Here is a 26,384-nt window from a genome sequence, read left to right on the forward strand (position 1 = left end):
ATGTGAAGACTTGTCCGAGGAATGATTGGAAGCCATACGCGTTACTGACGTTTTGAATCAAATGTTTTCTCTTTTTTTTTTTTTTTGGTCGTTAATTTTGGGATTATGTATGTATGTTGATGAAATAAATTCAGATCACAGTATTGAAGATATTGTCCGTTTCTGTGATATAACATTTGTCCAATTTTGTCTTAAAACTCAAATGAATTAACTCAAAACTAGATAGTGTAAAATTATTTTGTACATGTGTTTACAACATTTCAATTGAATCTTTAATGAGAAAAGAGAAAATCTATTTGTACTTTTGCCAAATTTTCCTTTTGGAATGTCTCACAAATTAATTTAGACCTATCTTTAAACATTTTTGTAGACCTTTTCAAAAAAATAGAAATTTCTTCGTTCAGTCTGCTTTTTCGAAGTCTTTTGTTTTTGTTTTTTTGTTTTTTTTTTAATTGTTGTTGATTTCTTGTTTGTTTTTGATTCTTATTTTCTTTTTGTATTTATCGGTTGTTTTTTGTTTGTTTTTGTTTTATCTTGGGTTGCTTTTTTTAGTAGGGTTGTTTTATCCGTTTTGTTTTCTCGTTATGATTTGTTTGTTGTTTTTTTTTTTTGTTTGTTTGTTTGTTTGTTTGGGTTTGTTTGTTTTTTGTTTTGTTTTTTGTTTTGTTTTTATTTTGATGGTTTTTTGTTTGTTTGTTTGGCTGCTTTGGGTTTTATATTTTGTGTTTTGTGTTGTTGTTTTTCTTTTTTTTTGTTTTGTTTTGTTTTCGTCTTTCTTTTGGAGAATGGGAAAAATGACCGTACAGTAGCTTAAGCATGCATTAAAAAAAAAAAAACTCTACAATTTCTATCAATTTTTTTTGTTTTGTGTTTTTGTTTTTGTTTTTTGTTGTTTTTTTTTTTTTTTTTTTTTTTTTTTTTTTTTTTTTTTGGGGGGGGGGGGGGGGGCTCGTCTTTATTTTGGAGAATGAGAAAAATGGCCGTACTGTAGCTTAAGCATCTGCATTAAAAAAAAAAAAACAACTAACACCACACTTTCTTTTAATTGCCTTTCATTGTTTTCCACTTGCAATGCATTCAAGTAACAATGACTATGAAAATTTTTGATATCTATTTTTGTAGGAAATATTACTCTTTAACCAAAACCCTATCTACACTGAGTAAAAATCTTTTTGAATTTTGAAAGTCCATTCATAAATAAAAAGTTATGCAGTTTCAAAGGTGTCATTTATTTGGATGACTCACAAAGAGAGATAAATACGGAAAATATGGGACGGTTTTTTCTGCGTTTTATTCTGGTTTGTGGCTGTATCTCGTTTAATACGTGAAATTAGAGATTGAAACTGAGCTATTTTATGGCAAAATTATCAGAAAATATGATGAAGACATCAGAATAGTTCTAACTTGTACAGTTTTAGAGCTGTATGGCTAGGGTCAACTATAATTTTGTTTTAAAATATACATAATATTGATATTTTGGAACTTTTCCGAAGTGTAATTTTGTGTCTACAACCCATACAAATGATATCAAAAATGCCTGCTAAATTATTATCCGTCAAAAAAAAGTCCCGTGAGACCCATGGCTTATGTTATTTACTAGTATATATTTGAGAGAGAGAGAGAGAGAGAGAGAGAGAGAGAGAGAGAGAGAGAGAGAGAGAATGTTGTTGATCTACTGTCCCTTTGACATAATGAAACAATACCTTAATTTTTAAAAAGCGCGCGAGGGTTTCTGTCCTCAGGCGTCGCGAACAAGGTTGCCAGGTGGCCACGCGTTTCTTTTATTAAATTTTATTCATCTATTTTTATCTCAGTGACATAATTTATCCTAGTCTATTTAATTTTCTGTTTGTTAAATTTTAATTCGTTTTAAGGGGGCCAGTCTTAGTGATGAAAGCAGTATGATTTTCTATTTAGCCACCTTTGAAGTCGAATTTGGTCGGATTAAAGTCTGCCATCTGGCAGCCTTGCCTCGCTGACGTCATTTTCGTGTCGCGCGATTGGGGAGCAAAATGGCCGTCTCCTCTTTTCACTCATTAAGTGCAAATTGGGTTGATGTTTTGTGATAATACGGGGAAAGTACTTATCATAATCCAATGAAATTTGAAATATAAATAGAAAAATTGTGCATATATAACCTTATTAGCCGCAAAATCTATCCTCATGGTAGTTTTAAAAATATTTTACTCCAAAGAGTAAAACTCTATTTTTAACGGTCTTCTAGTAATCGCACGAGTTTTGCCGCTTGACATAATCTAAAATGACCTCTTTTTTAATTGTATGCCAACTTTCAGTCATATTCATCGATAAACAGTGTCGAAATTAATTTTTTTAAAAGCATATACGAAATCGCGGTGTCCCGTATTTTGCCTTGAATTCGCGTCATTTGGACACCCAAATCGAGGTCCAAAGATTTCAGTAAGTGAAACAGTCTAGAACCGGTGTTTTCGAACATTCATCTGTATTTACAACTTAGTAATTGACACGTGACAAAAGGAAACAGCTCCAGCATTAGCAAATTCATCAAAGTCTCATTAATACTGTGTATTACACTGGGGAAATACACAGGATAGTCAGATGATCACTCGTCATTCCTCATTTATTTCACTCTTGCTGCCAATGCAACCGTACTCTGAAAAGACACATTTTAAAAATATTGGCCAGAAAACGTGTCCTTCAAATATTGAACGATTAAAATGACCCCCGTCTCGCCAATAACTCTTGAACCTAGGATTTCCGGGCCACTAGGATGTCCCAGTCGGGAAGTCCCAGGTTTGAGAGTTTTTGTCAAGTTGAGTGTCATTTTAATCGATCGATATTTAAAGGACGATATTACTTGTTTTGTTTTTTTTTCCAATTGTGTTTTTTTTTTTTTTTTTCAGAGTAAGCTGAATAGTTCTCTCGCCATTTTTACGGGATTTGATTTGTTTGTCTGGCTTTCTGTCTGTTTTTATCAATTGCATCGTCGTCTATCATCCATATTATGACATTCTTATTACAGTGTAGTTTTACAACGGAAGTAAATACAAGGACAGTGTTTGACCAGTTATTGTCTAAAACGGTTTTATGTCGACCTAAATTATTAATTATTAATTAATTTAATTTATTTGTTTTGCAATCTTTTCAATTTTCAATTTATAGTGACAATTTTAACTATTTTACAGTGTTGAAATTATTCATATTATAAAGCGCAGCTCTGGTTATGGAGCTGTTCCTTTTTTATATATACATCCTATTTCCATTGTATTTTTATCTTATTGTGTAAATTATAACACGTCTGTACAAAAAATTTCCTTTTTGGGATGCAATAAAGTATTATTATTATTATTATTATTATTATTATTATTATTATTATTATTATTATTATTATTATTATTATTATTATTATTATTATTATTATTATTATTATTATTATTATTATTATTATTTAACGACATGCTGCTTATTAACTTAAATTTGGTGTTCTTCACTGATAAGAAATTTTAGGTTGTTCAAGTCCAAAACGATTAAATATTTCTGATTATTTCATATTATTTTCTTACATATCAATAATTCTGAAATGATACCAGATTGGTGAGGGCAACCATATATTACAAGCAACGAAGGGTGATTTTTACACAATTTGAAAAATATATATGTATGGAAAGTCTGTTAGCCGCGATCGCAAACAAACAATCAATACCAGCAACAAGAATAACAACATAAAAAAGCAACAAAAATCTTGAAAAAATAACAATGGTATCGCGCAATATTTATCACTGTTAGTATGATTATCCTACTTTTGGAACTACGTTTCTTTATCAATCAAATTTTGATATAGTCCGTTTACATGTGAGCAGTGTGCTTAACCAAATTGAGAAGTCGGGACTCGCCGCTCCTCCAACCCAGCTCATATCTTCAAATGTGACTTGTTTGGCGCCTGCATTTTCATTTTACGAAAACTTGTAGTAAATTATATGGTGATGATGATGATGATGATGATGATGATGATGATGATGATGATGATGATGATGATGATGATGATGATGATGAAGATGATGATGATGATGATACTGATGATGATGATGATGATGATGATGATGATGATGATGATGATGATGATGATGATGATGATGATGATGATACTGATGATGATGATGATGATGATGATGATGATGATGATGATGATGATGATGATGGTGATGATGATGATGATGATGATGATGATTTTCGAGCACTGTGTCAATATAACCAGCACTCTCATGATTCAAAAGAACACATCACATCATGGATCATATTATCTGATGTTATCATCCCATTACCATGGAGGTTTCCTTCCACAGGAAGTCCAGGAAGTTGATATTTCCGCTTAAAGTGAAATGGCTTCGTTTCTGTCGTCGCTGAGATATCCGATATTCTCCCCTTATTTTCTCTTCGGGATTTACTCCCTTGGGTCAAGAAAGAATAGATTTAGATTAATTCGAATGGTACACGGCATTTATAATACGGATATATAGGCCAATGACACGGTATCATTGGTTTCCACAAATAATCTAATGTGTAGAACGGTTTACTTTTTATATATTGATTTGTCAAAATAATAGCTTTTGAACATACCATTATTATCGTTTTTTTTCTTTTAATGACAAACTATCGAAAAACTTTGTATTTTGCTCGTTAAGACAAAATATTTACCCCCAAAAATCAAAGTATTCAAAGTGTGTAACAAAAAAAAACAAGATTGTAAAATCATTTTTCTGTGTATAAAAAACACGTCCAGCAGCCGTTCCAAAGACGACCTTTACCCAATTTTTCCTCATTTTCGCTGACATGATTCAACTCGCATCAAATAATTCTAGCTTTTACACACCAAAGACATATATATATATATATATATATATATATATATATATATATATATATATATATACAAACACTAAAAGGATGTATTGACTCCTTGGGAAAAGTTAGTCACAATAGCTACGCAAATCAAGCTGATTAAAAAAAAACGACAAGATGGTAAGTGTTATATTCGTTTCATCATTTAGTCATAACATAACATCAGAATTTATTCCACTAAGATTATGTTTACAAAAGAAAACAATAGAAAGAAATCCTTATTGTGAACAAAACGCATCTAAATTTTGTTTTCAAATCCATAATTTATGATTGAAGTCTGTGACCGAGATATTGAAACAATATATGAACAAATACATAAAACAATTCCAGCAGCCCTTTAAATTATTCTACACCTCTCCTCCTCTACCATATAACGCTCGTCAGTGAAGGACAATAAATGATTTGTGATCATTTATTTATCATGAACCAACCCGCCTTTCCCTTTAATTCTCCATCATACGCCATCCTTATCATCGGACATTCAGACTGGTCAAATGCTTTGTCGACTTTGGTGGAAGATAAAAGAGAATTTGTCTGAGATGACCGGGGGCAATCATGATGGCCATTCTTCACACCTAATCGCTTTATAGAAAGGAAAGTACGTAGAGACTTGTTTATTGGCTGGACAAAAGTGACAGTATGTCCTGACTCCAGCTGGGGCATTATTTACAATTGATTTTATTTACCAAATGCGGGCTGGTCTTAAATTAGGTTTTTGCCAATGACTATGTCTGTGCCTCGGTCAAAGTAAATAACTACAGCATTTATTTACATAGGTTGGCGATTGCAGATGGAATATTTGATACCAATATCATAAACTAGAAGAACATTCATGAGACTTCAGAGAAGCAATTATCTCGATTGATGTATTCTTTTGCTTTCCAAGAAATTCCATGCTGGCATAGCAACGTTTTCTTTTTTGTCATATTCTGAAAATAATTAAAAGTTGAGAAAAGGGCATTTGGCACTTTATAATGATTTACATGCGTGAAAAAAATGTATTACGGTCGTTTAGAAGAGATTATGTAAAGTTCTCTGACAGGTTTTTTTTCCTCACTACCTATCATCGGATAATTAAAAAAAAGCAAGGCTGGTCATGTCAAAGAATACATATCAGAGCTGCAAAAGTCGTCTTCTTTCAGAATAAAACTGCGTCCAATCATCCAAATAAAGTGCAAACCTAGTTTTTTTAAAAGTAAGATATAATTCCATTAGCTAATTAACCTGTCCTTTGTTTCTATTTTAAGATTTAGGTTTCAAGTTTCAAGATGTTAGACTTTCGCCAATTGTTCACAAAATAGGTTACACGAAAGAGAAAAAATGGCAAATGAAACCAACAAAACATATGGTAATACTCATAATTGTGGTAAGAAAAATTAATGACATCATTAATAACCAAGAAATATACAAGAAAGATAAACAACAATACAAAAAATAATGATACTGATAATCACAATTATAATAATAATAATAATAATAATAATAATAATAATAATAATAATAATAATAATAATAATAATAATAATAATAATAATAATAATAATGATAATAATGATAATAATAATAATAATAATAATAATAATAATAATAATAATAATAATAATAATAATAATAATAATAATAAATAATAATATAATAATAATAATAATAATAATAATAATAATAATAATAATAATAATAATAATAATAATAATGATAATAATAATAATAATAATACAACTACTAATATTACAACTACTACTACTACTACTACTACTACTACTACTACTACTACTACTACTACTACTACTACTACTACTACTCCTTCTACTACTACTACTACTACAACTACTACTACTACTACTACTATTATTATTATTATTATTATTATTATTATTATTATTATTATTATTATTATTATTATTATTATTATTATCATTATTACCATCAGCATCATCCTCATCATCATCATCATCATCATCATCATCATCATCGTCATCATCATCATCCTCATCATCATCATCATCATCATCATCATCATCATTATTATTATTATTATTATTATTATTATTATTATTATTATTATTATTATTATTATTATTATTATTATTATTATTACTTCGACATACTATTTATAGTAGAGACATGGCTCTCACAGTCTGGAGACGACCCAGTTGAAAAAGCTATGACACCCCCAGGGTACCAATTTAGATCGTATCCAAGGAAAGATCAGCGAGGGGGTGGCATTGGCGTATTTTATAAAACAAAATTATCAAAACATGTGGAAATCCTCGAAATGCGCTGCAAAACAATGGAGGCCATTGATCTTAGATTATCCCTCCAGAATACAAGATACAACTTCAACTGCATCTACCAACCGCCAGCAAACAAGAAATACAAAATAAAATTACCTGATGTTAGGAAGGAAATCAACGAGATGCTAACTTTGCCAACACACGCGTCCTGGCCATTCAATTATACTCTGCGACTTTAATTTTCATTTCGACAACGTCACAGACACCGCTAAATTGCACGAGTCACTATCGGAGAACAACATGTGCCAGATCGTAACAACGCCAACCCACTCTGCTGGTCATATTTTAGATTGGGTAATTGTAGAAAATTCAGAGTTCCAAAAAACCAACGCCACCGTCGATTATCTCCCCATTTCGGACCATTCCCTCATTTCTTTCAATCTTGACGTTTCAAAACCATGCCAAGAAACCACCACCACATCAACCAGAAACATTAAAGGCATTAATTTGGACAATTTCAGAGGCGATTTAGAAACAAAACTTACTAAAAAATCCATTATTTCTCCAGACCAGTGGAATAGTTGTCTCATCGAAACGCTTGACAAACATGCGCCATTCCAAACAAGGACCGTCACCAACCGCAAGTATGCTCCGTGGTATACGTCGGACGTTAAAGAAGCTAAAACGAAGTGTCGGAGAGCAGAAAGACTGCTGAAAACATCAGGCCTTACGATTCATCGTGAAATATTCAAGAACGCATTACGTGCCTGGAAGACAACAATAAAAAATGCAAAGACCACGTATTTTCTTTCAAAATTCGAAACTTCTAAATCTTGTAAACAATTATTTAACATCTGCAATGATCTACTTGGACGTGAAAGATGCACTTCATTACCATCTACAACCAATCAAAGAGACTTGCCAAACACATTTGTCAACTTTTTTAAAGACAAAATCCATAACATTCGTTCAGAACTAGATCAGCATGAACCATTTGTAGATACAAATACATTCTGTGGTACCCCTTTAGACAAGTTCCAACCAGTTTCACCTAGTTTCATAAACGAGTTAATAAAAAAAGCCCCCATTAAATCCTGCGACCTTGATCCCCTACCAGCACAGCTTTTGGCCAGCTCCATCGATACATTATTACCATCCATTACATCAATCATAAATACATCCATACTGACTGGCGAAGTTCCATCGTGCTTTAAAAGTGCCCTCGTCAAACCACTTCTGAAGAAACCATCACTGGACCACAATATATTAAACAATTATCGTCCTGTATCAAATTTACCTTTTTTGTCAAAACTTTTGGAGAAGGTAGTTCTTACACAATTAACATCTCATCTTAAGAACAACAGTTTGGAACAACCCTTTCAGTCAGCCTACAAACATCAACACAGTACTGAAACGGCGCTTCTTAAAATCTTTAATGACTTGTTATGTAATGCTGATTCTAACAATATCAATGTATTATGCCTTTTAGATCTTTCAGCTGCCTTTGACACCATTGACCATGACATTTTGTTAAGAAGACTAGAAAATACGTTCGGCATAAAAGGAATTGCCCTTAAATGGTTTACATCATATTTACAGGATCGATGGCAGACTGTCGTGGTGAATGGTGTTCAGTCAGAACAAGTTTTACTAAATTTTGGAGTGCCACAAGGCTCTGTTCTTGGCCCTGTCCTTTTTACTGAATATATATGCAGCCCCTTTCTAGTGTGATATCCAGATTCAATCTGAGTTATCATTTTTATGCAGATGATACGCAAATATATGATTCAGCACCTCTTAGTAATTTACAGTTCTTAATACAACGAATTACGAGCTGTTTTAATGAGATTAAATCTTGGATGTACCACAATAAGTTAAAATTAAATGATAGTAAAACTGAGATTTTAATGTGTGGAAGGCCGAGTATCCTTAAACAGGCAAATAAATCACCTATTACTCTCGGAAATAGCACAATAGAATTTTCAAATAAAGCAAAAAACCTTGGCGTCATCATTGATAAAGATCTTTCCATGACAAGCCACGTGAATAACACCATACAATCTATGTACATAGAAATGAAAAAAATAAGCAAAATTCGTAATTTAATACCGAAGCATATAACAGAACTTTTAATTAATTCCCTGGTTTTATCTAAATTGGACTATTGTAACTCCCTTTGGGCGAATTTAGCTAAAGACAAAATTAGCAAACTTCAGGTTGCTCAAAATAACGCAGCCAGGCTCATTGTACGCAATAACAAAAAATACCCGTCAGCAACTCTTCTTCTCCGTGAGTTACATTGGCTTCCTGTGGAAAAAAGAGTTGGCTATAAGATTTGTACTGTTGTCTACAAATCCCTGAGCACGAACAGTCCCTCCTATATTAAAGACCTTCTAAACATATATGTCCCCAATAGAAACTTGAGGTCAAGCAATGACCAATCAATCCTTGTCAAACCTGAGCCATTGCGTAAAATAGGTGAACAGTCTTTTCAATTTTCGGCCCCCCATTTTTGGAACTCTCTCCCATCACACGTGAGATGCTCGGATTCGTTGACAACGTTCAAATCTCGCTTAAAGTTTTATCTTTTTACGTCATAATGTTGCAATATTATTTTCATATTTTGTTGTTGTTAAATTGAATTCGTATCACGTTTCCTTCACACTTGTCTCACGATAATATGTTTTGTTTTATATCACTGTAAAGCGCTTAGAGCCTGTGACGACGGGGTAAAGCGCTATATAAATGCCATTTATTATTATTATTATTATTATTATTATTATTATTATTATTATTATTATTATTATTATTATTATTATTATTATTATTATTATTATTATTATCGTTATTACCATCATAAAAATTATATTATTATTATTATTATTATTATTATTATTATTATTATTATTATTATTATTATTATTATTATTATTATTATTATTATTATTATTTATTATTATCATTATTATTATTATTATTATTATTATTATTATTATTATTATTATTATCATTATTATTATTATTATTATTATTATTATTATTATTATTATTATTTTAATATTATTTTGTTATTATTATTGTTGTTGTTGTTGTTGCTGTTGTCATTGTTATTACTACTATCACTGCTACTATTACTACTGTTACTACTACTACACTACCACTACTACTACTACTACTACTACTACTACTACTACTACTACTACTACTACTACTACTACTACTGCTGCTGCTGCTGCTGCTGCTGCTGCTGCTGATCATAATGATGATGATGATGATGATGATGATGATGATGATGATGATGATGATGATGATGATGATGATGATGATGATATTGCTACTGCTACAACATACTTCTTCTCCAAATACTACTTCTACCACCAACACCATTACCACTACCACCACCACCACCACCACAACCTTCATTGCCACTGCTACTACTACTACCACTATAGTTGGCCAATAAACGGATCTTCGCCGTTTCTGTCTCGTTGGAAACTGGTAAAAGAAACGCCCCGACCCGAGTTTGCATAATGCACACAAAAAAACTGGTCATTTATTGTCGTTTTCTAGCAATGACTATGAAAAATGTTTTTTTCTCTTTTTGAGGAAATATTTCGTCTAAAATCAAAGCCCTATCTCCACTGAGTAAAAATGTTTTTGAATTTTGAAAATCCATTCATAAATAAACAATTTATGCAGTTTCAAAGGTGTCATTTATTTGAATGACCCGCAAAGAGGAAAAAAAAAACGCGAAAATGTGGGACGCTTTTTCGGCATTTTTTTTTCGACCTTTGGTTGTATCTTGCGTAATAAGTGGATTAAAAGATTGAAACTTGAAGAGTAAATTAGGATGGTGTTTTGTAAGATACGGGAAAAGTACTCGTCATATTCATATGAAATTTTACAACCAAAAAGAAGAAATGTTCATGTATTACCTTGTCAGCGACAAAACCTCCACGCCCGGTAGTTTTAGAAATATTTTACTCCAAAGAGTAAAAATCTATTTTTAACGGTCTTCTGGTAATCGTACGAGTTTTGTGGCTTGACATAATCTAAAATTACCTTTTTTCTAACTGTGTGCCAACTTTCAGTCATATTCGTCGATAAACAGCGTCGTAATTAATTTTTTAAAATAGCATATACGAAACGGCTTCGTCCCATATTTTGACGCGAATTCGGGCACTTCGGGGTGTGTCTTTTTTACGAAACCCGCCGAAACCCGCCGAAACCCTGCGAAACCCGCCGAAACCCGACGAATCCCGACAAAGTTATGGGAAGTAGGTGGCAGTGGGGAGTGAACCTAGAACACAGGGAAGTGTACACCATTGGGGAGTGAACCTGGGACTGGGTTTCGGCGGGTTTCGTAAAAAAGAACTAGTGCTTTTTTACGAAACCCGCCGAAACCCGCCGAAACCCGGCAAAACCCGACAATATCCAGCAAAGTTATGGGAAGTAGACAACTGTGGGGAGTGAACCCGAGACTCAGGGAAGTGTACACCAGTCGGGAGTGAACCTGAGACTAAGGTTATCGGCCGGTTTCGGCGGGTTTCTTAAAAAAGAATTAGTGCTTTATTACGAAACCCGCCGAAACCCGCCGAAACCCGACAATATCCGGCAAAGTTATGGGAGTTTAGCAACAGTGGGGGTAGATCCTGGAATCAGGGCGGTGTACACCAGTGGGGAGTGAACCTGGGACTGTGTAAAAAGGATATCAGTGGGAAATAAACCTGGGACTAAAGGAAGATGGATACCATTGAAAGTTGAAGCCGGATATAGGAGTTGAGTACCTGAAGAGAATGATCCTGACACTATAGGAGATGGGCGCCAGTGTGGAGTGAACCTGAGACCCAGGGAAGTGCACACCAATTTGGAGTTAACCTGGGACTGTGAGAGATGGATAACTGGGTATCCGAGCCGAACTATAGGAGTTGGGTACCAGAGGAGAATGAACCTGACACTATAGAAGGTGGGCGCCAGTGGGGAGTGAACCTGGGACTCAGGGAACTGCACACCAGTGGGGAGTTAACCTGGGACTGTGTAAAAAGGTTATCAGTGGGAAATAAACCTGGGACTAAAGGGAAATGGAAACCATTGATAGTTGAAGCCGGATATGGGAGTTGAGTACCAGAGGAGAATGAACTTGACACTATAGGAGATGGACGCCAGTATGGAGTGAACCTGGGACTCAGGGAAGTGCACACCAATTGGGAGTTAACCTGGGACTGTGGGAGATGGATAACTGTGGGTATCCGAGCCCAGCTATAGGAGTTGGGTACCAGAGGAGAATGAACCTGACACTATAGAAGGTGGGCGTCAGTGGGGAGTGAACCTGGGACTCAGAGAATTGCACACCAGTGGGGAGTGAACCTGGGACTATGCAAAAAGGATATCAGTAGGAAATAAATCTGGGACTAAAGGGAGATGGATACCATTGGGAGTTGAAGCCGGATTTGGGAGTTGGGTACCAGAGGAGAAAGAAACCTGACACTATAGGAGGTGGGCGCCAGTGGGGAGTGAACCTGGGACTATGTAAAAAGGATATCAGTGGGAAATAAACCTGGGACTAAAGGGAGATGGATACCATTGGGAGTTGAAGCCGGATTTGGGAGTTGGGTACCAGAGGAGAAAGAAACCTGACACTATAGGAGGTGGGCGCCAGTAGGGAGTGAACCTGGGACTATGTAAAAAGGATATCAGTGGGACATAAACCTGGGACTAAAGGGAGATAGATACCATGGAAAGTTGAAGCCGGATATGAGAGTTTGGTACCAGAGGAGAATGAACCTGACACTACAGGGGGTTGGCGCCAGTGGGGAGTGAACCTGGGACTATGTAAACAGGATATCAGTGTGAAATAAACCTGGGACTAAAGGGAGATGGATACCATTGAAAGTTGAAGCTGGATATGAAAGTTTGGTACCAGAGGAGAATGAACCTGACACTATAGTAGATGGCCGCCAGTGGGGAGTGAACCTGGGACTCAGGGAAGTGCACACCAATTGGGAGTTAACCTGTGACTGTGGGAGATGGATAACTGTGGGTATCTGAGCCAAACTATAGGAGTTGGCTACCAGAGGAGAATGAACCTTACACTATAGAAGGTGGGCGCCAGTGGGGAGTGAACCTGGGACTATGTAAACAGGATATTAGTGGGAAATAAACCTGGGACTAAAGGGAGATGGATACCATTGGGAGTTGAAGCCGGATATGGGAGTTGGGTACCAGAGAAGAATGAACCTGACACTATAGGAGATGGCCGCCAGTGGGGAGTGAACCTGGGACTCGGGGAAGTGCACACCAATTGGGAGTTAACCTGGGACTGTGGGAGATGGATAACTGTGGGTATCCGAGCCCAGCTATAGGAGTTGGGTACCAGAGGAGAATGAACCTGACACTATAGAAGGTGGGCGTCAGTGGAGAGTGAACCTGGGACTCAGAGAATTGCACACCAGTGGGGAGTGAACCTGGGACTATGCAAAAAGGATATCAGTAGGAAATAAATCTGGGACTAAAGGGAGATGGATACCATTGGGAGTTGAAGCCGGATTTGGGAGTTGGGTACCAGAGGAGAAAGAAACCTGACACTATAGGAGGTGGGCGCCAGTGGGGAGTGAACCTGGGACTATGTAAAAAGGATATCAGTGGGAAATAAACCTGGGACTAAAGGGAGATGGATACCATTGGGAGTTGAAGCCGGATTTGGGAGTTGGGTACCAGAGGAGAAAGAAACCTGACACTATAGGAGGTGGGCGCCAGTAGGGAGTGAACCTGGGACTATGTAAAAAGGATATCAGTGGGACATAAACCTGGGACTAAAGGGAGATAGATACCATGGAAAGTTGAAGCCGGATATGAGAGTTTGGTACCAGAGGAGAATGAACCTGACACTACAGGGGTTGGCGCCAGTGGGGAGTGAACCTGGGACTATGTAAACAGGATATCAGTGTGAAATAAACCTGGGACTAAAGGGAGATGGATACCATTGAAAGTTGAAGCTGGATATGAAAGTTTGGTACCAGAGGAGAATGAACCTGACACTATAGTAGATGGCCGCCAGTGGGGAGTGAACCTGTTACTCAGGGAAGTGCACACCAATTGGGAGTTAACCTGTGACTGTGGGAGATGGATAACTGTGGGTATCTGAGCCGAACTATAGGAGTTGGCTACCAGAGGAGAATGAACCTTACACTATAGAAGGTGGGCGCCAGTGGGGAGTGAACCTGGGACTATGTAAACAGGATATTAGTGGGAAATAAACCTGGGACTAAAGGCAGATGGATACCATTGGGAGTTGAAGCCGGATATGGGAGTTGGGTACCAGAGAAGAATGAACCTGACACTATAGGAGATGGCCGCCAGTGGGGAGTGAACCTGGGACTCAGGGAAGTGCACACCAATTGGGAGTTAACCTGGGACTGTGGGAGATGGATAACTGTGGGTATCCGAGCCGAACTATAGGAGGTGGGTACCAGAGGAGAATGAACCTGACACTATAGAAGGTGGGCGCCAGTGGGGAGTGAACCTGGGACTCAGGGAATTGCACACCAGTGGGGAGTTAACCTGGGACTGTGTAAAAAGGATATCAGTGGGAAATAAACCTGGGACTAAAGGCAGATGGGTACCATTGAAAGTTGAAGCCAAATATGAGAGTTTGGTACCAGAGAAGAATGAACCTGACACTATAGGGGGTGGGCGCCAGTGGGGAGTGAACCTGGGAATCAGGGAATTGCACACCAGTGGGGAGTTAACCTGTGAATATATAAAAAAGGATATCAGTGGGAAATAAATCCGGCTTCAACTCCCAATGGTATCCATCTCCCTTTTGTCCCAGATTTATTTCCTACTGATATCCTTTATACATAGTCCCAGGTTCACTCCCCACTCGCGCCCACCTCCTATAGTGTCAGGTTCATTCTTCTCTGATACCAAGCTCCCATATCCGGCTTCAACTTTCAATGGTATCCATCTCCCTTTAGTCCCAGGTTTATTTACCACTGATATCCTTTTTACATATTCCCAGGTTAACTCCCCACTGGTGTGCAATTCCCTGAGTCCAATGTTCACTGGCGCCCACCTTCTATAGTGTCAGGTTCATTCTCTCCTCTGGTACCCAACTCCTATAGTTCGGCTCGGATCTGAGTCCCAGGTTCACTCCCCACTGGCGGCCATCTCCTGTAGTGTCAGGTTCATTCTTCTCTGGTACCCAACTCCCATATCCGGCTTCAACTCCCAATGGTATCCATCTCCCTTTAGACCCAGGTTTATTTCCCACTGATATCCTGTTTACATAGTCCCAGGTTCACTCCCCACTGGCGCCCACCTTCTATAGTGTCAGGTTCATTCTCCTCTGGTACCAAACTTTCATATCCAGCTTCAACTTTCAATGGTATCCATCTCCCTTTAGTCCCAGGTTTATTTCACACTGATATCCTGTTTACATAGTCCCAGGTTCACTCCCCACTGGCGCCAACCCCCTGTAGTGTCAGGTTCATTCTCCTCTTGTACCAAACTCTCATATCCGGCTTCAACTTTCAATGGTATCTATCTCCCTTTAGTCCCAGGTTTATTTCCAACTGATATCCTTTTTACATAGTCCCAGGTTCACTCCCCACTGGCGCCCACCCCCTATAGTGCCAGGTTCATTCTCCTCTGGTACCAAACTTTCATATCCGGCTTCAACTGTCAATGGTATCCATCTCCCTTTAGTCCCAGGTTTTTTTCCCACTGATATCCTTTTTACATATTCCCAGGTTAACTCCCCACTGGTGTGCAATTCCCTGAGTCCCAGGTTCACTCCCCACTGGCGCCCACCTTCTATAGTGTCAGGTTCATTCTCCTCTGGTACCCAACTCCTATAGTTTGGCTCGGATACCCACAGTTATCCATCTCCCACAGTCCCAGGTTAACTCCCAATTGGTGTGCACTTCCCTGAGTCCCAGGTTCACTCCATACTGGCGCCCATCTCCTATAGTGTCAGGTTAATTCTCCTCAGGTACTCAACTCCCATATCCGGCTTCAACTTTCAATGGTATCCATCTCCCTTTAGTCCCAGGTTTATTTCCCACTGATATCCTTTTTACACAGTCCCAGGTTCACTCCCCACTGGTGTACACCGCCCTGATTCCCAGGATCAACCCCCACTGTTGCTAAACTCCCATAACTTTTGTTATATTGTCGGGTTTCGGCGGGTTTCGGCGGGTTTCGTAATAAAGCACTATTTCTTTTTTACGAAACCCGCCGAAACCGGCCGATAACCTTCGTCTCAGGTTCTCTCCCGACTGGTGTACACTTCCCTGAGTCTCGGGTTCACTCCCCACAGTTGTCTACTTCCCATAACTTTGCTGGATATTGTCGGGTTTCGCCGGGTTTCGGCGGGTTTCGGCGGGTTTCGTAAAAAAGCACTAGTTCTTTTTTACGAAACCCGCCGAAACCCAGTCCCAGGTTCACTCCCCAATGGTGTACACTTCCCTGAGTTCTAGGTTCACTCCCCACTGCCACCTTCTTCCCATAACTTTGTCGGGATTCGTCGGGTTTCGTCGGGTTTCGGCGGGTTTCGGCGGGTTTCGCAGGGTTTCGGCGGGTTTCGTAAAAAAGACACACCGGGCACTTCGTGAGCGAAAAAGAGGCCCAAAGATTTGTGCGGGATAGTCCTTGCTACGTTTTCTGTGGCGGTGGACACCTGACCTAAGGAAGCCAGAGGGATCTCGCTTATAGATAGTATGCGCTTGGCTACAAAGTTCACAACATTGCCATCCGGAAGTATAACGGACCAACACACAAAACTGTGTGTAATCATGAACTTTTATAGTCTGGATAATACCGTTTAGTGAGTATTACTCATAAACGCGGATGGCAAAAAACAATAACAAAGACCCGAGTGACGTCAACTTCGATCTATCTATATTATGTGTGTGTGTGGGGGGGGGGGGTGTTGGAGGGATGGGGGGGGGGGGGAGGAGGAGGCGAAAGCGAGACCCGAAAGCTTAATCCAATCAACGATCAATTTGGTGTAAACAAAATCAGCTTGAATTAAATGTTGAAAAAACGAAAGAACAGGTGTTTGGTGTAAAAAATAAAAACGACTTAAAGTGTGTGACGATCGGTAAAGATGATGTTGAGATAGTTGACTATTTTGAATATTTAGGAATAACCATTGATAGTTCCCTCAATTTCTCTCAACATATTAATATAATATCTAAGAAAGTCGCCCAAAGATTATACATCCTAAGGAAATTGAGAACATTTCAAGTAAGGAAGAAAACTATGTTAAGAGTTTATGACTCATTGATTAAAAGTGTAATTGCGTTTGGCTGCACCATATGGTTTGGCGGATGCCGAGTTAAAGATAAATCAAAAATTTCAAAATCTATCAAAGAGGCATCAAAAATAATAAACCATCCTCTTGATGGAGTAGAAAGAATTCATGGAAAAGCAATAGAAAGGAAAGCATTCTCAATTACCAACAATAAAAAACATATTTTATACCATGAATTTAGTCTTTTACCATCTGGGAGAAGGTTTTATCAGATTAAATGTAGAACTAACAAGTATAAATCAACGTTCGTTCCATCAGCAATAAAATTTTTGAATATTTCATATGGTACAGAAAAACCAAGGATTGATTCGTTGACTGATTAACTGATTAATTTATTTAATGTTATATTAACTGACCAATTGATAATGATGATAATTTTTGGTGTAAAAACGAAATGAATATGTTTATGTTGTGTATATCGCACGTGTGAAAGAAAGAGAGGAAGAGAGAGAGAGAGAGAGAGAGAGAGAGAGAGAGAGAGAATGAGAGAGAGAGAGAAAATAAGTAGGAGTGAAATATCTGTTCAATGTTAGTTATCATTTAACGTTATAACAAGTGTAACTAGATGACAAATTGCCATATTTATGGACAATAAAGATCTATTATTATTATATTATCCCTTATGGCTGGCGACCACAACAAAACTATATTTTTATTTATTACACGCATTCTTCAGTAGCATAAGTCTAATATTCGTATATACTTACTTGAATAAAGCTTAGTTTAAAATTTTGCAAGTTTTCTTCTTTGCTTGCTTCAAATAAATATATCCCTTTCTGCCGCAAAATCTACTTTAATGGAGGGCTCTTTCATCTTTACCACCTTGACTTTGTCATTTATTCTGTTCATTTTTTTTTCTTTTCTCATTTGTCAACAGGTATTTATCTGACGATTGTGATGGCATTGACTTCAATGTCCGTAATAATGACGGTGTTCGTTCTAAACCTACATCATAGAGGACCACATCGGCACGCTGTTCCACAATGGCTCCGTAGTCTCTTTCTCGGCTGCAGGCCAGGAACTTCGCTCCCACGCTCTGTTATCCCAGGAGCGGCGACCGGTTTAAAGTCTCAGCAACACAACTTCAACGATGTGCGTTATTCTGGAATTGCGGGACACGACAATGAGAGTCGGTTCCGTAATATGACTCTTCGCATGACTCTTGAAGGACTCATTCAGGAATTACGCGAAGATTACCAACTCGAAAACGGAATGTTCGAGCGAGAAATAAATTTTCCACCTCATTCTCATCCTTATTCAAACACCTGCAGTGTATCTATGCCATCTCCGGCTTCAAATGCCACAACAGATATTAGACTAGATTCCAACAGATCCACACCGTCGCCAAAAATACATAAGAAACGACACAGTGGTAGTAGCAGTAGCACACGGATGAATCATACAATGGCGGCTTCATTGACAGGCACTTCAGCGCCGTGCACGCCCATTAACCACCATCTTTTCCGAAATCAATCCTCGCCGTCTTGGACAGGAAGTCAATCTGCACGGACATCATCTTCACCATCGTCAAGGCAACGCCCCAAGTCGAGGTCACCATACGAGGAAGCGTTATTGTCGGTGACGAAACTTCTAGAGCGGCATGACGTTGAGGAAAGGGAGTATGATGATATGCAGGACTGGAGACGGCTGGCTCAAACTGTTGATAGGATTCTTTTTGTTTTCTTTCTCATTGCCACCATTTTATCTACTTTGACTATTCTTGTTATTATTCCATCTACACAGGAAGAGTAACACCCAGCGCTGTAAATAAGCATACATCAAAGTTTGATGAGGTCTAATATAAAACTGTACCCTTCAATCGGTGAAATGAAAAAAATCAAACAATCATAATAATGTGTATATTTTTAATATCCTTTTTCTGTCAATGATCACTTTGTTCAAAGGTGTTAGAATACGACAGTTTATTAAGTGTTTCTTGGTTGATATTACTTTCGACAAACGAATCTTTTCTCTTGTGGATAAGATGTGCTTTACAACTCAGGTTTCTACCATGTATTTTTATACTTTTTTCAGTTTTATTGGTCCTAAATCCACTTCTCAATGAATCAATGATCCGAGGCATCAGTGATGTCATTTGATGTCATGTTTTGAACATGTCAAATAAAACAAAAATAATCAAGAAAAAAAAGAAAGTGAAATTGGAAAAAAAACGATATCCATTTAATAATGGATTGAGATGGTGTTTAGAACAAATAAAGTAAAACAGTATTTGCAAACTAAACGTAATGGGACTCACCCCCCCCCCCCCACCCATCTTCCTTCCCCTTTTCACAACTATTAGATTTTTGATGTTTGCTTCACGTCAAATTTACTATCGACTGTGACCATATTAAGAGTTGATGCAGCAATGCATTGCTGCCTCATTGACTTGACAAGTTGCCGTCTGTGTGTCACGTTGATCTGAAAGAATCGCCTGCCATTATTGTTGCCTCGTAAACGACGACCAAATATATCTCACAGCTGTTTGATGGGATTAAGATCGTGAGAGACAGTCCAAGTGGGCGACTCGTTGAGCACCCAGATATTCGTTGACGACTTTTGCTCAATGAGCACAGCGTTGTAATCCTGAAAAACTGCATCAGGTCCAATCACTTGTACGTAATGGTGTAATGAAATTGATAGAACAGCTGGACGTTTTGATCTGAGGTTTTGCTTTCTACGACCATTGCTGTAAGGGAAATCTGAAACAATGGCCTAAAATATTGTAAATTCTGACAATATATTTTAAAGGTTGCCCGATGGCGTATGGATAATAACGCACTAAAATGCTTGTGAATCCATTTCAGCAAAATGTTGTGGACCAGTTTCATTGTTTTCTTACTCACCTCAAACTTACATAGTCGTCTTAATATGTAAATTTCATATTTTCCACAAAATAAGATGTCTTGTTTTCAGGATATAATTCCAATTATTTCAGTGTCGTAACGATACAATATTTGGTGTAAGTGAGGCAGTCATTTGTGTAAGCTATGTAGAGTAACGACATGCTCACACATTCATGGGGACAGCCATTACATGTATGTCTTATAGTGAGGGTATTTTTGCAGTTTACTTGTTGGAAAATTGTGTACCAGTTGAAAATAGATATACTCACCCCCATTTCATGTAATATTTTTATCGATATACTTTGAATCCATAGCGTTAAAGGCCGAAGAAAAATCGACAAATAGTAAAGGAGCGTAGATTGTGCGATGGGAGTCAAGATGGGCAGTGATGGTATCTATGGGAGAGAGAAGGGCTTCTTCAACTCCTTTGGTTTTGATACACGAATTTTGGATGGTCGAGAAGGTTTTATTTCATTAATAAGATGACATATTAATAAACCGCATAACTTGAAATAACATGTTTTAAGAATATATATCTGTATTGTCACGTTTCATAAATAAAATCTAACAAGACCCACAATTGAAAGAGCAGATCCTTGCTTTTTGAGAAAAAAAAGACTCTCATGTATCAAGAAAGGATCGCATCTTTTTTTTAAGTAATGTTTTGTTTTTCTCTTTTTTTTCTTGTTATTTTTCACTTTGTTCCTATTGTTTGCATTTCTCTAAAATTCTATCGAATAATTGAAACATAAACATTTCAACTTGAAATGACCTCCAATACGTCTTTTTTCTTGAGAGTCAAAATGAAGTTGACAAAAAGATCAATCAGCGGCACATGGAAACTATATGTTAAAATTTGGTGAAAATAGTGCTGTTAAAACGATATTTTCATTAGGCCAATCTAACACTATATTAGAGTCACAGCCTAGTGGGAAAAAACTAGAGCTGTTTCACATTCGTGTAAAAATTTAATTTTCTTCACAATTGGTAAGATTGATATCTTTGGAAAATATTTGGTCGATTGGAATTCCAATTCGATCACTTGAAGGTCACTTAAGTTCAAATGAGGTCAACTACATTTAACATTTAATTACTTGAAAATTATCGATATTTTAAAATATCTTTAAGAAAATAAAAACGTTATTTTGTTTGGAATTCACATGAATAGTTTTTCAAATATTCCTTTCAATTTGTACAACTTTTTGCCCCTGGTTTAATCTTTGGGTGAATAAAAATATTCATCTTTTTAGAATAACTTGCAATAAAAACACTTTATTTTATACAACTCAAATAACGGGCCTACTGTTTTGGATCCAGTAACAATTGTATAAAGTTACCGGCAATTCGAAGAATATATGATAGAGTTAGCGCCCATTATAGTAGAATTACTGCAAATTGCAAAAACTCGAGTTGTTTCACCTTTCGTGTGGAGGTAGGATTTTTCTTCACAGTTGATAAGATTTATATTCTTCAAAAGAATAGCCAAGTGGAAATTTAATTCGACCACTTGAACGTCATCCAGAGATCACTCAAGTTAGCTATATTAAACAATTAATCGATATTTTAAAACATCTTGAAGAGCATAAAAACTTTATTTTGTGTTAAAATATTAACATGCAATTTTGATTATATTCCTTTCGATTTGTACGAGTTATTGCCCTTGATTGATTATTAGATTAATAAACTATTCCTCTTTTTGAAATAACTTTGCGAATCACACTTTATTATATACTACTCAAATAAAGTTTGCTGTTTTGGATGTCAGTAACACGCAAATAAATTTACAAGCAAAACACACAGTATTTGATTGAGTGATCGCCCATTATAGTAAAGTCACTGAAGAGTGCAAAAACTCGAATTGTTTCGTTTTAGTGGGCAAATTCATTTTTTCTTCAAAACGAGTTAGATTGATATCCTCGAAAAAAATTTGGCCGATTGGAATTTCAATTCGACCAGTTGAAGGTCATCAAGGGGTCACTGAAGTTCAAGCTCAGCTACATTCAACATTTAATTACTTCTACACGTTTGATAATTTTAAGCATTAAAGAAAAACTTTTATTATTGTTAAACAATTCACAGCGACAGTTTGTGGGAAATTCCTTTCAATTTCTAAAATTAAAAGGGCTATTGCCCTTGAAATGATTTGTATGTGAGTATAAATATTCCTTTTTAAAGGATATCTTGTGAATCACGCTTTTTAAATACCAAAACAAAAGAATAAAATTTGCATATTTTGATGTCAATCACAAGCGTATAAAGTAACAAGTAAAACTAACAATATTTGACAGACTTATCATCTTTTAAAGATTAATACTAAGATCGAGCAATGGCATATTGAGAACAGCCATATCAAGAGGAAGAAAAAAGGTTTAAACATCCCCCAATATAACTGAAAAGTAGAACATTTCAAGCATGTATGTATGTATGTATGTATGTATGTATGTATGTATGTATGTATGTATGTATGTATGTATGTATGTATGTATGTATGTATGTATGTATGTATGTATGTATGTATGTATGTATGTATGTATGTATGTATGTATGTATGTATGTATGTATGTATGTATGTATGTATGTATGTTTATGTATGTATGTATTGTATGTATGTATGTATGTATGTAGAATGTATGTATGTATGTATGTATGTATGTATGTATGTATGTATGTATGTATGTATGTATATGTATGTATGTATGTATGTATGTATGTATGTATGTATGTATGTATGTATGTATGTATGTATGTATGTATGTATGTATGTATGTATGTATGTATGTATGTATGTATGTATGTATGTATGTATGTATATGTATGTATGTATGTATGTATGTATTGTATGTATGTATGTATGTATGTATGTATGTATGTATGTATGTATGTATGTATGTATGTATGTATGTATGTATGTATGTATGTATGTATGTATGTATGTATGTATGTATGTATGTATGTATGTATGTATGTATGTATGTATGTATGTATGTATGTATGTATGTATGTATGTATGTATGTATGTATGTATGTATGTATGTATGTATGTATGTATGTATGTATGTATGTATGTATGTATGTATGTATGTATGTATGTATGTATGTATGTATGTATGTATGTATGTATGTATGTATGTATGTATGTATGTATGTATGTATGTATGTATGTATGTATGTATGTATGTATGTATGTATGTATGTATTATATATTGTTTCCATTCTTTCCAGTGAATTGCCAATAAACTGATCTTCTATTCAACGTTTTGATTTCTCTTTGTGTTCACATTCACTTTTTTTGAAGGTACGAAGTTGACGTCACTCTTTTCTTTGATGTGCCTCACCATTTGAAAGCGATATCATGTTGGAAGGATTTGGAAGCTGAGAAATGACTTTATCTCAATAGCAATGTTCTAACATTTCATCTTTCATAAGATCATTAAACTTAAATTCACTTTTCAACGTGTGGTTTGCTCCGATGTAATACCAGATTGATACTAAATGATAGTGTCTTCAACTTGACAGTGATCGTTACGTTATGAACGCTAATTCTGCTTCGCAACGTACATAGATTCAACTCCTCCAAGTGAAATAATATTCAATGCAGAGTCATAAACTTATTAACACTTATAAAACCCACACATATTAACGGTTTACCCTTTCCGTGTTGCTCTCTGTCTTTGTTCTGGATTGAGATTGCTCGGTTGTTTTCCCTCTTCCTAGCGGGGATCCTTTGCTGGGAAGAAAACTGCCAATGTATAGTGCCTTTTTAGGTATGATACTTTTTGCTTATAATTTGTCTCTTTTTATGTACTGTTATGGTTATTAGCGTTGAATATAATATTGTATTTATTAAACATTTGAGGTTATCCTTGACAACGGATATCCTTTGTTTGTACCTGGATTGGGACTTTCAGGTAATGTCAAAATAGGCACATCGGTGGATGCTCCTGGAATCTTCTGTCTGAACCTGTCCCTTTCGCCTTGCTTTTTCTTTGATGCTTTTAACTTCAGATAACTATATCATCTTCCTTTTTAGTTTTGTTGTAATGACCTAACAGTGTCACTTGCGCCTTAAAATCCATTTTTTAAAAACCACAAATCTCTACCATTATATTCAATATTTTAAAATAACAAAGTCAATTCGACCTCCATATGTTCAACTTCTTCGTCTTTCAGATTGAAAGGAAAAGATACTTTAAACTAACACTGATTTCACTTTGCAATCAAGAGAGATAACCCCAATGAGACAAACCATTTCGGTCGGTGTGCCATCTAAACTAATTTAAAATTAAGAGGCAGCCAAAATGCGATCGGGATAAATCAGTTTTGTGGTCTAAATTCCTAGAATCTCCCTGTGGAAATCAAACCTGCCAAATCTAATAATGAGCGAGATGGGAAAACAGCGTTATCGCCTCTCCGGCTTAACTGAAAATCCATTGAATTAGAGGGAGGGAGCTAAAGGAATAAATAAACAGAAATAGAGAGAGAGAGAGAGAGAGAGAGAGAGAGAGAGAGAGAGAGAGAGAGAGAGAGAGAGAGAGAAGAGGAAAGGAGAACATAAGTGAGGTGATATTGTGCTTATTGTGGTATCTTATGAGAAGGTAGGTGATGGTAAAGGGGTATAGAGGAGCAGCCACCTCGCGTATCAGGCCCTTATAATCTGCTGAAAGCTATCGCACATCAGGGCTTATTTTATCAGCTGCCTAAATTATCCATCGTGTCCTCTTATGGCCAATTAAGACGTACAGTTTTGTTTTTTCGTACACGGTCCAACGGATTCCTACAATTTGTGGATATGGGCCGAAACCGGTACTGTTGAATACCGAAATCTACTGAAATCCACCGAAATCGACTCAAGTGGGCAGTGAACCAGAGACTATGGAAGATGGGACCAGTGGGGATTAAACCAGAGACTATGAGAAGTTGGTAGCAGTGGAGAGTAAACTAGATAATATGGGACAAGGGCACCAGCGGGGAATGAACCAGAGACTATGGGAGGTGGGCACCAGTGGTGATTGAACCCGGGACTAGGGGAGGTCGACACAAATGGGGAATATAACGTGGGAAGATGGGAAGTGGATACCGTAGGGAGTGAATCTGGGACTGTGGGAGGTGGACACAATTGAGGAGTGAACCCGAGACTGTGGGAGGTGACCGCCAGTAGGGATTGAACTCGGGACTACGGGAGGGTAACACAACATGGGGTGAACCCGGGACTATAGGAGATTAACACATATGGAGAGTGATCCCGACACTACCCGAGGCTGACACCATTGGGAAGTGAACCTGGGACTGTGGGAGGTGGACCCGGACTATAGTCCGAGGCACTTAGCATTTAAAAGTAAACTTATTGCTTTCTAAGGTTCCAATAAATTTTCTGATAGATTAAGTACTCAGGATCATTATACCAAAAGTTTACCAAAATCGAAGGGTACTATCATCGAATTTTTATGGTCAAAAGGTCAAATATGCAAATTATGGAGAAAAAAAATTTCATTATCATTATTTTTCATGAATGTGCTTTAAACAGTGGTAGTGCCTTTACTGTGCTAAAATTTGAAATGAATCCAAAAAATACTTTTGGAGTTACAGCACATTATGATTATGATCAAAATTTTAACAATTGTAAAGAATGATTTAAGATTTAAGTATTTTTCAATTGCTCAATTTTATTTAATTCCAAATAATGTTGACATTAGATGGCATTATGGTATATTTTTATTTTTTTGACAATGGTTATGATAAGAGAAAGTTCCACAACCAGTGTTCCAAAAGTTTTTCAATATCAAATTGTATCATCATCGATTTTAAGGTCGAAAGGTCAAATTTGTAAATTATGCCAAAATTGTTCTTATTCAACTTAATGTACAAATGTGCTTGACTGAGAAATGGTCAGTTTTCATTATCCCTACCACCCGGACAAATACCGTATTGATAAATTGGCCTTTTTGTTTCTAGTAATTACAAAAACTATTAGCAAAATAAAGACATCGCAAAGGCATATACTCACACACACACATAGACATATATACGTATATATATATATATATATAGAGAGAGAGAGAGAGAGAGAGAGAGAGAGAGAGAGAGAGAGAGAGAGAGAGAGAGATCGGAAGT

General features: G+C 36.6%; 1 protein-coding gene across 1 annotated transcript in view; it reads left to right on the forward strand.

Moving 5' to 3' along the window:
- The window catches only part of LOC144965536 (acetylcholine receptor subunit alpha-type acr-16-like), a 259,447-nt gene extending 239,867 nt beyond the window's left edge, over positions 1 to 19,580 (forward strand). Inside the window, exon 9 of the mRNA XM_078900953.1 lies at positions 18,305 to 19,580. Coding sequence (XP_078757079.1) covers positions 18,305 to 19,179 — 875 coding nt within the window. The 3' untranslated portion in view covers positions 19,180 to 19,580. The remainder of the gene's footprint in view (positions 1 to 18,304) is intronic.
- The last annotated feature ends 6,804 nt before the right edge of the window (positions 19,581 to 26,384 follow it).

Source organism: Berghia stephanieae, chromosome 2 (assembly GCF_034508935.2).
Source record: "Berghia stephanieae isolate SIO BIC M18660-M18661 chromosome 2, UCSD_Bste_1.3, whole genome shotgun sequence".
NCBI lineage: Eukaryota > Metazoa > Mollusca > Gastropoda > Nudibranchia > Aeolidiidae > Berghia > Berghia stephanieae.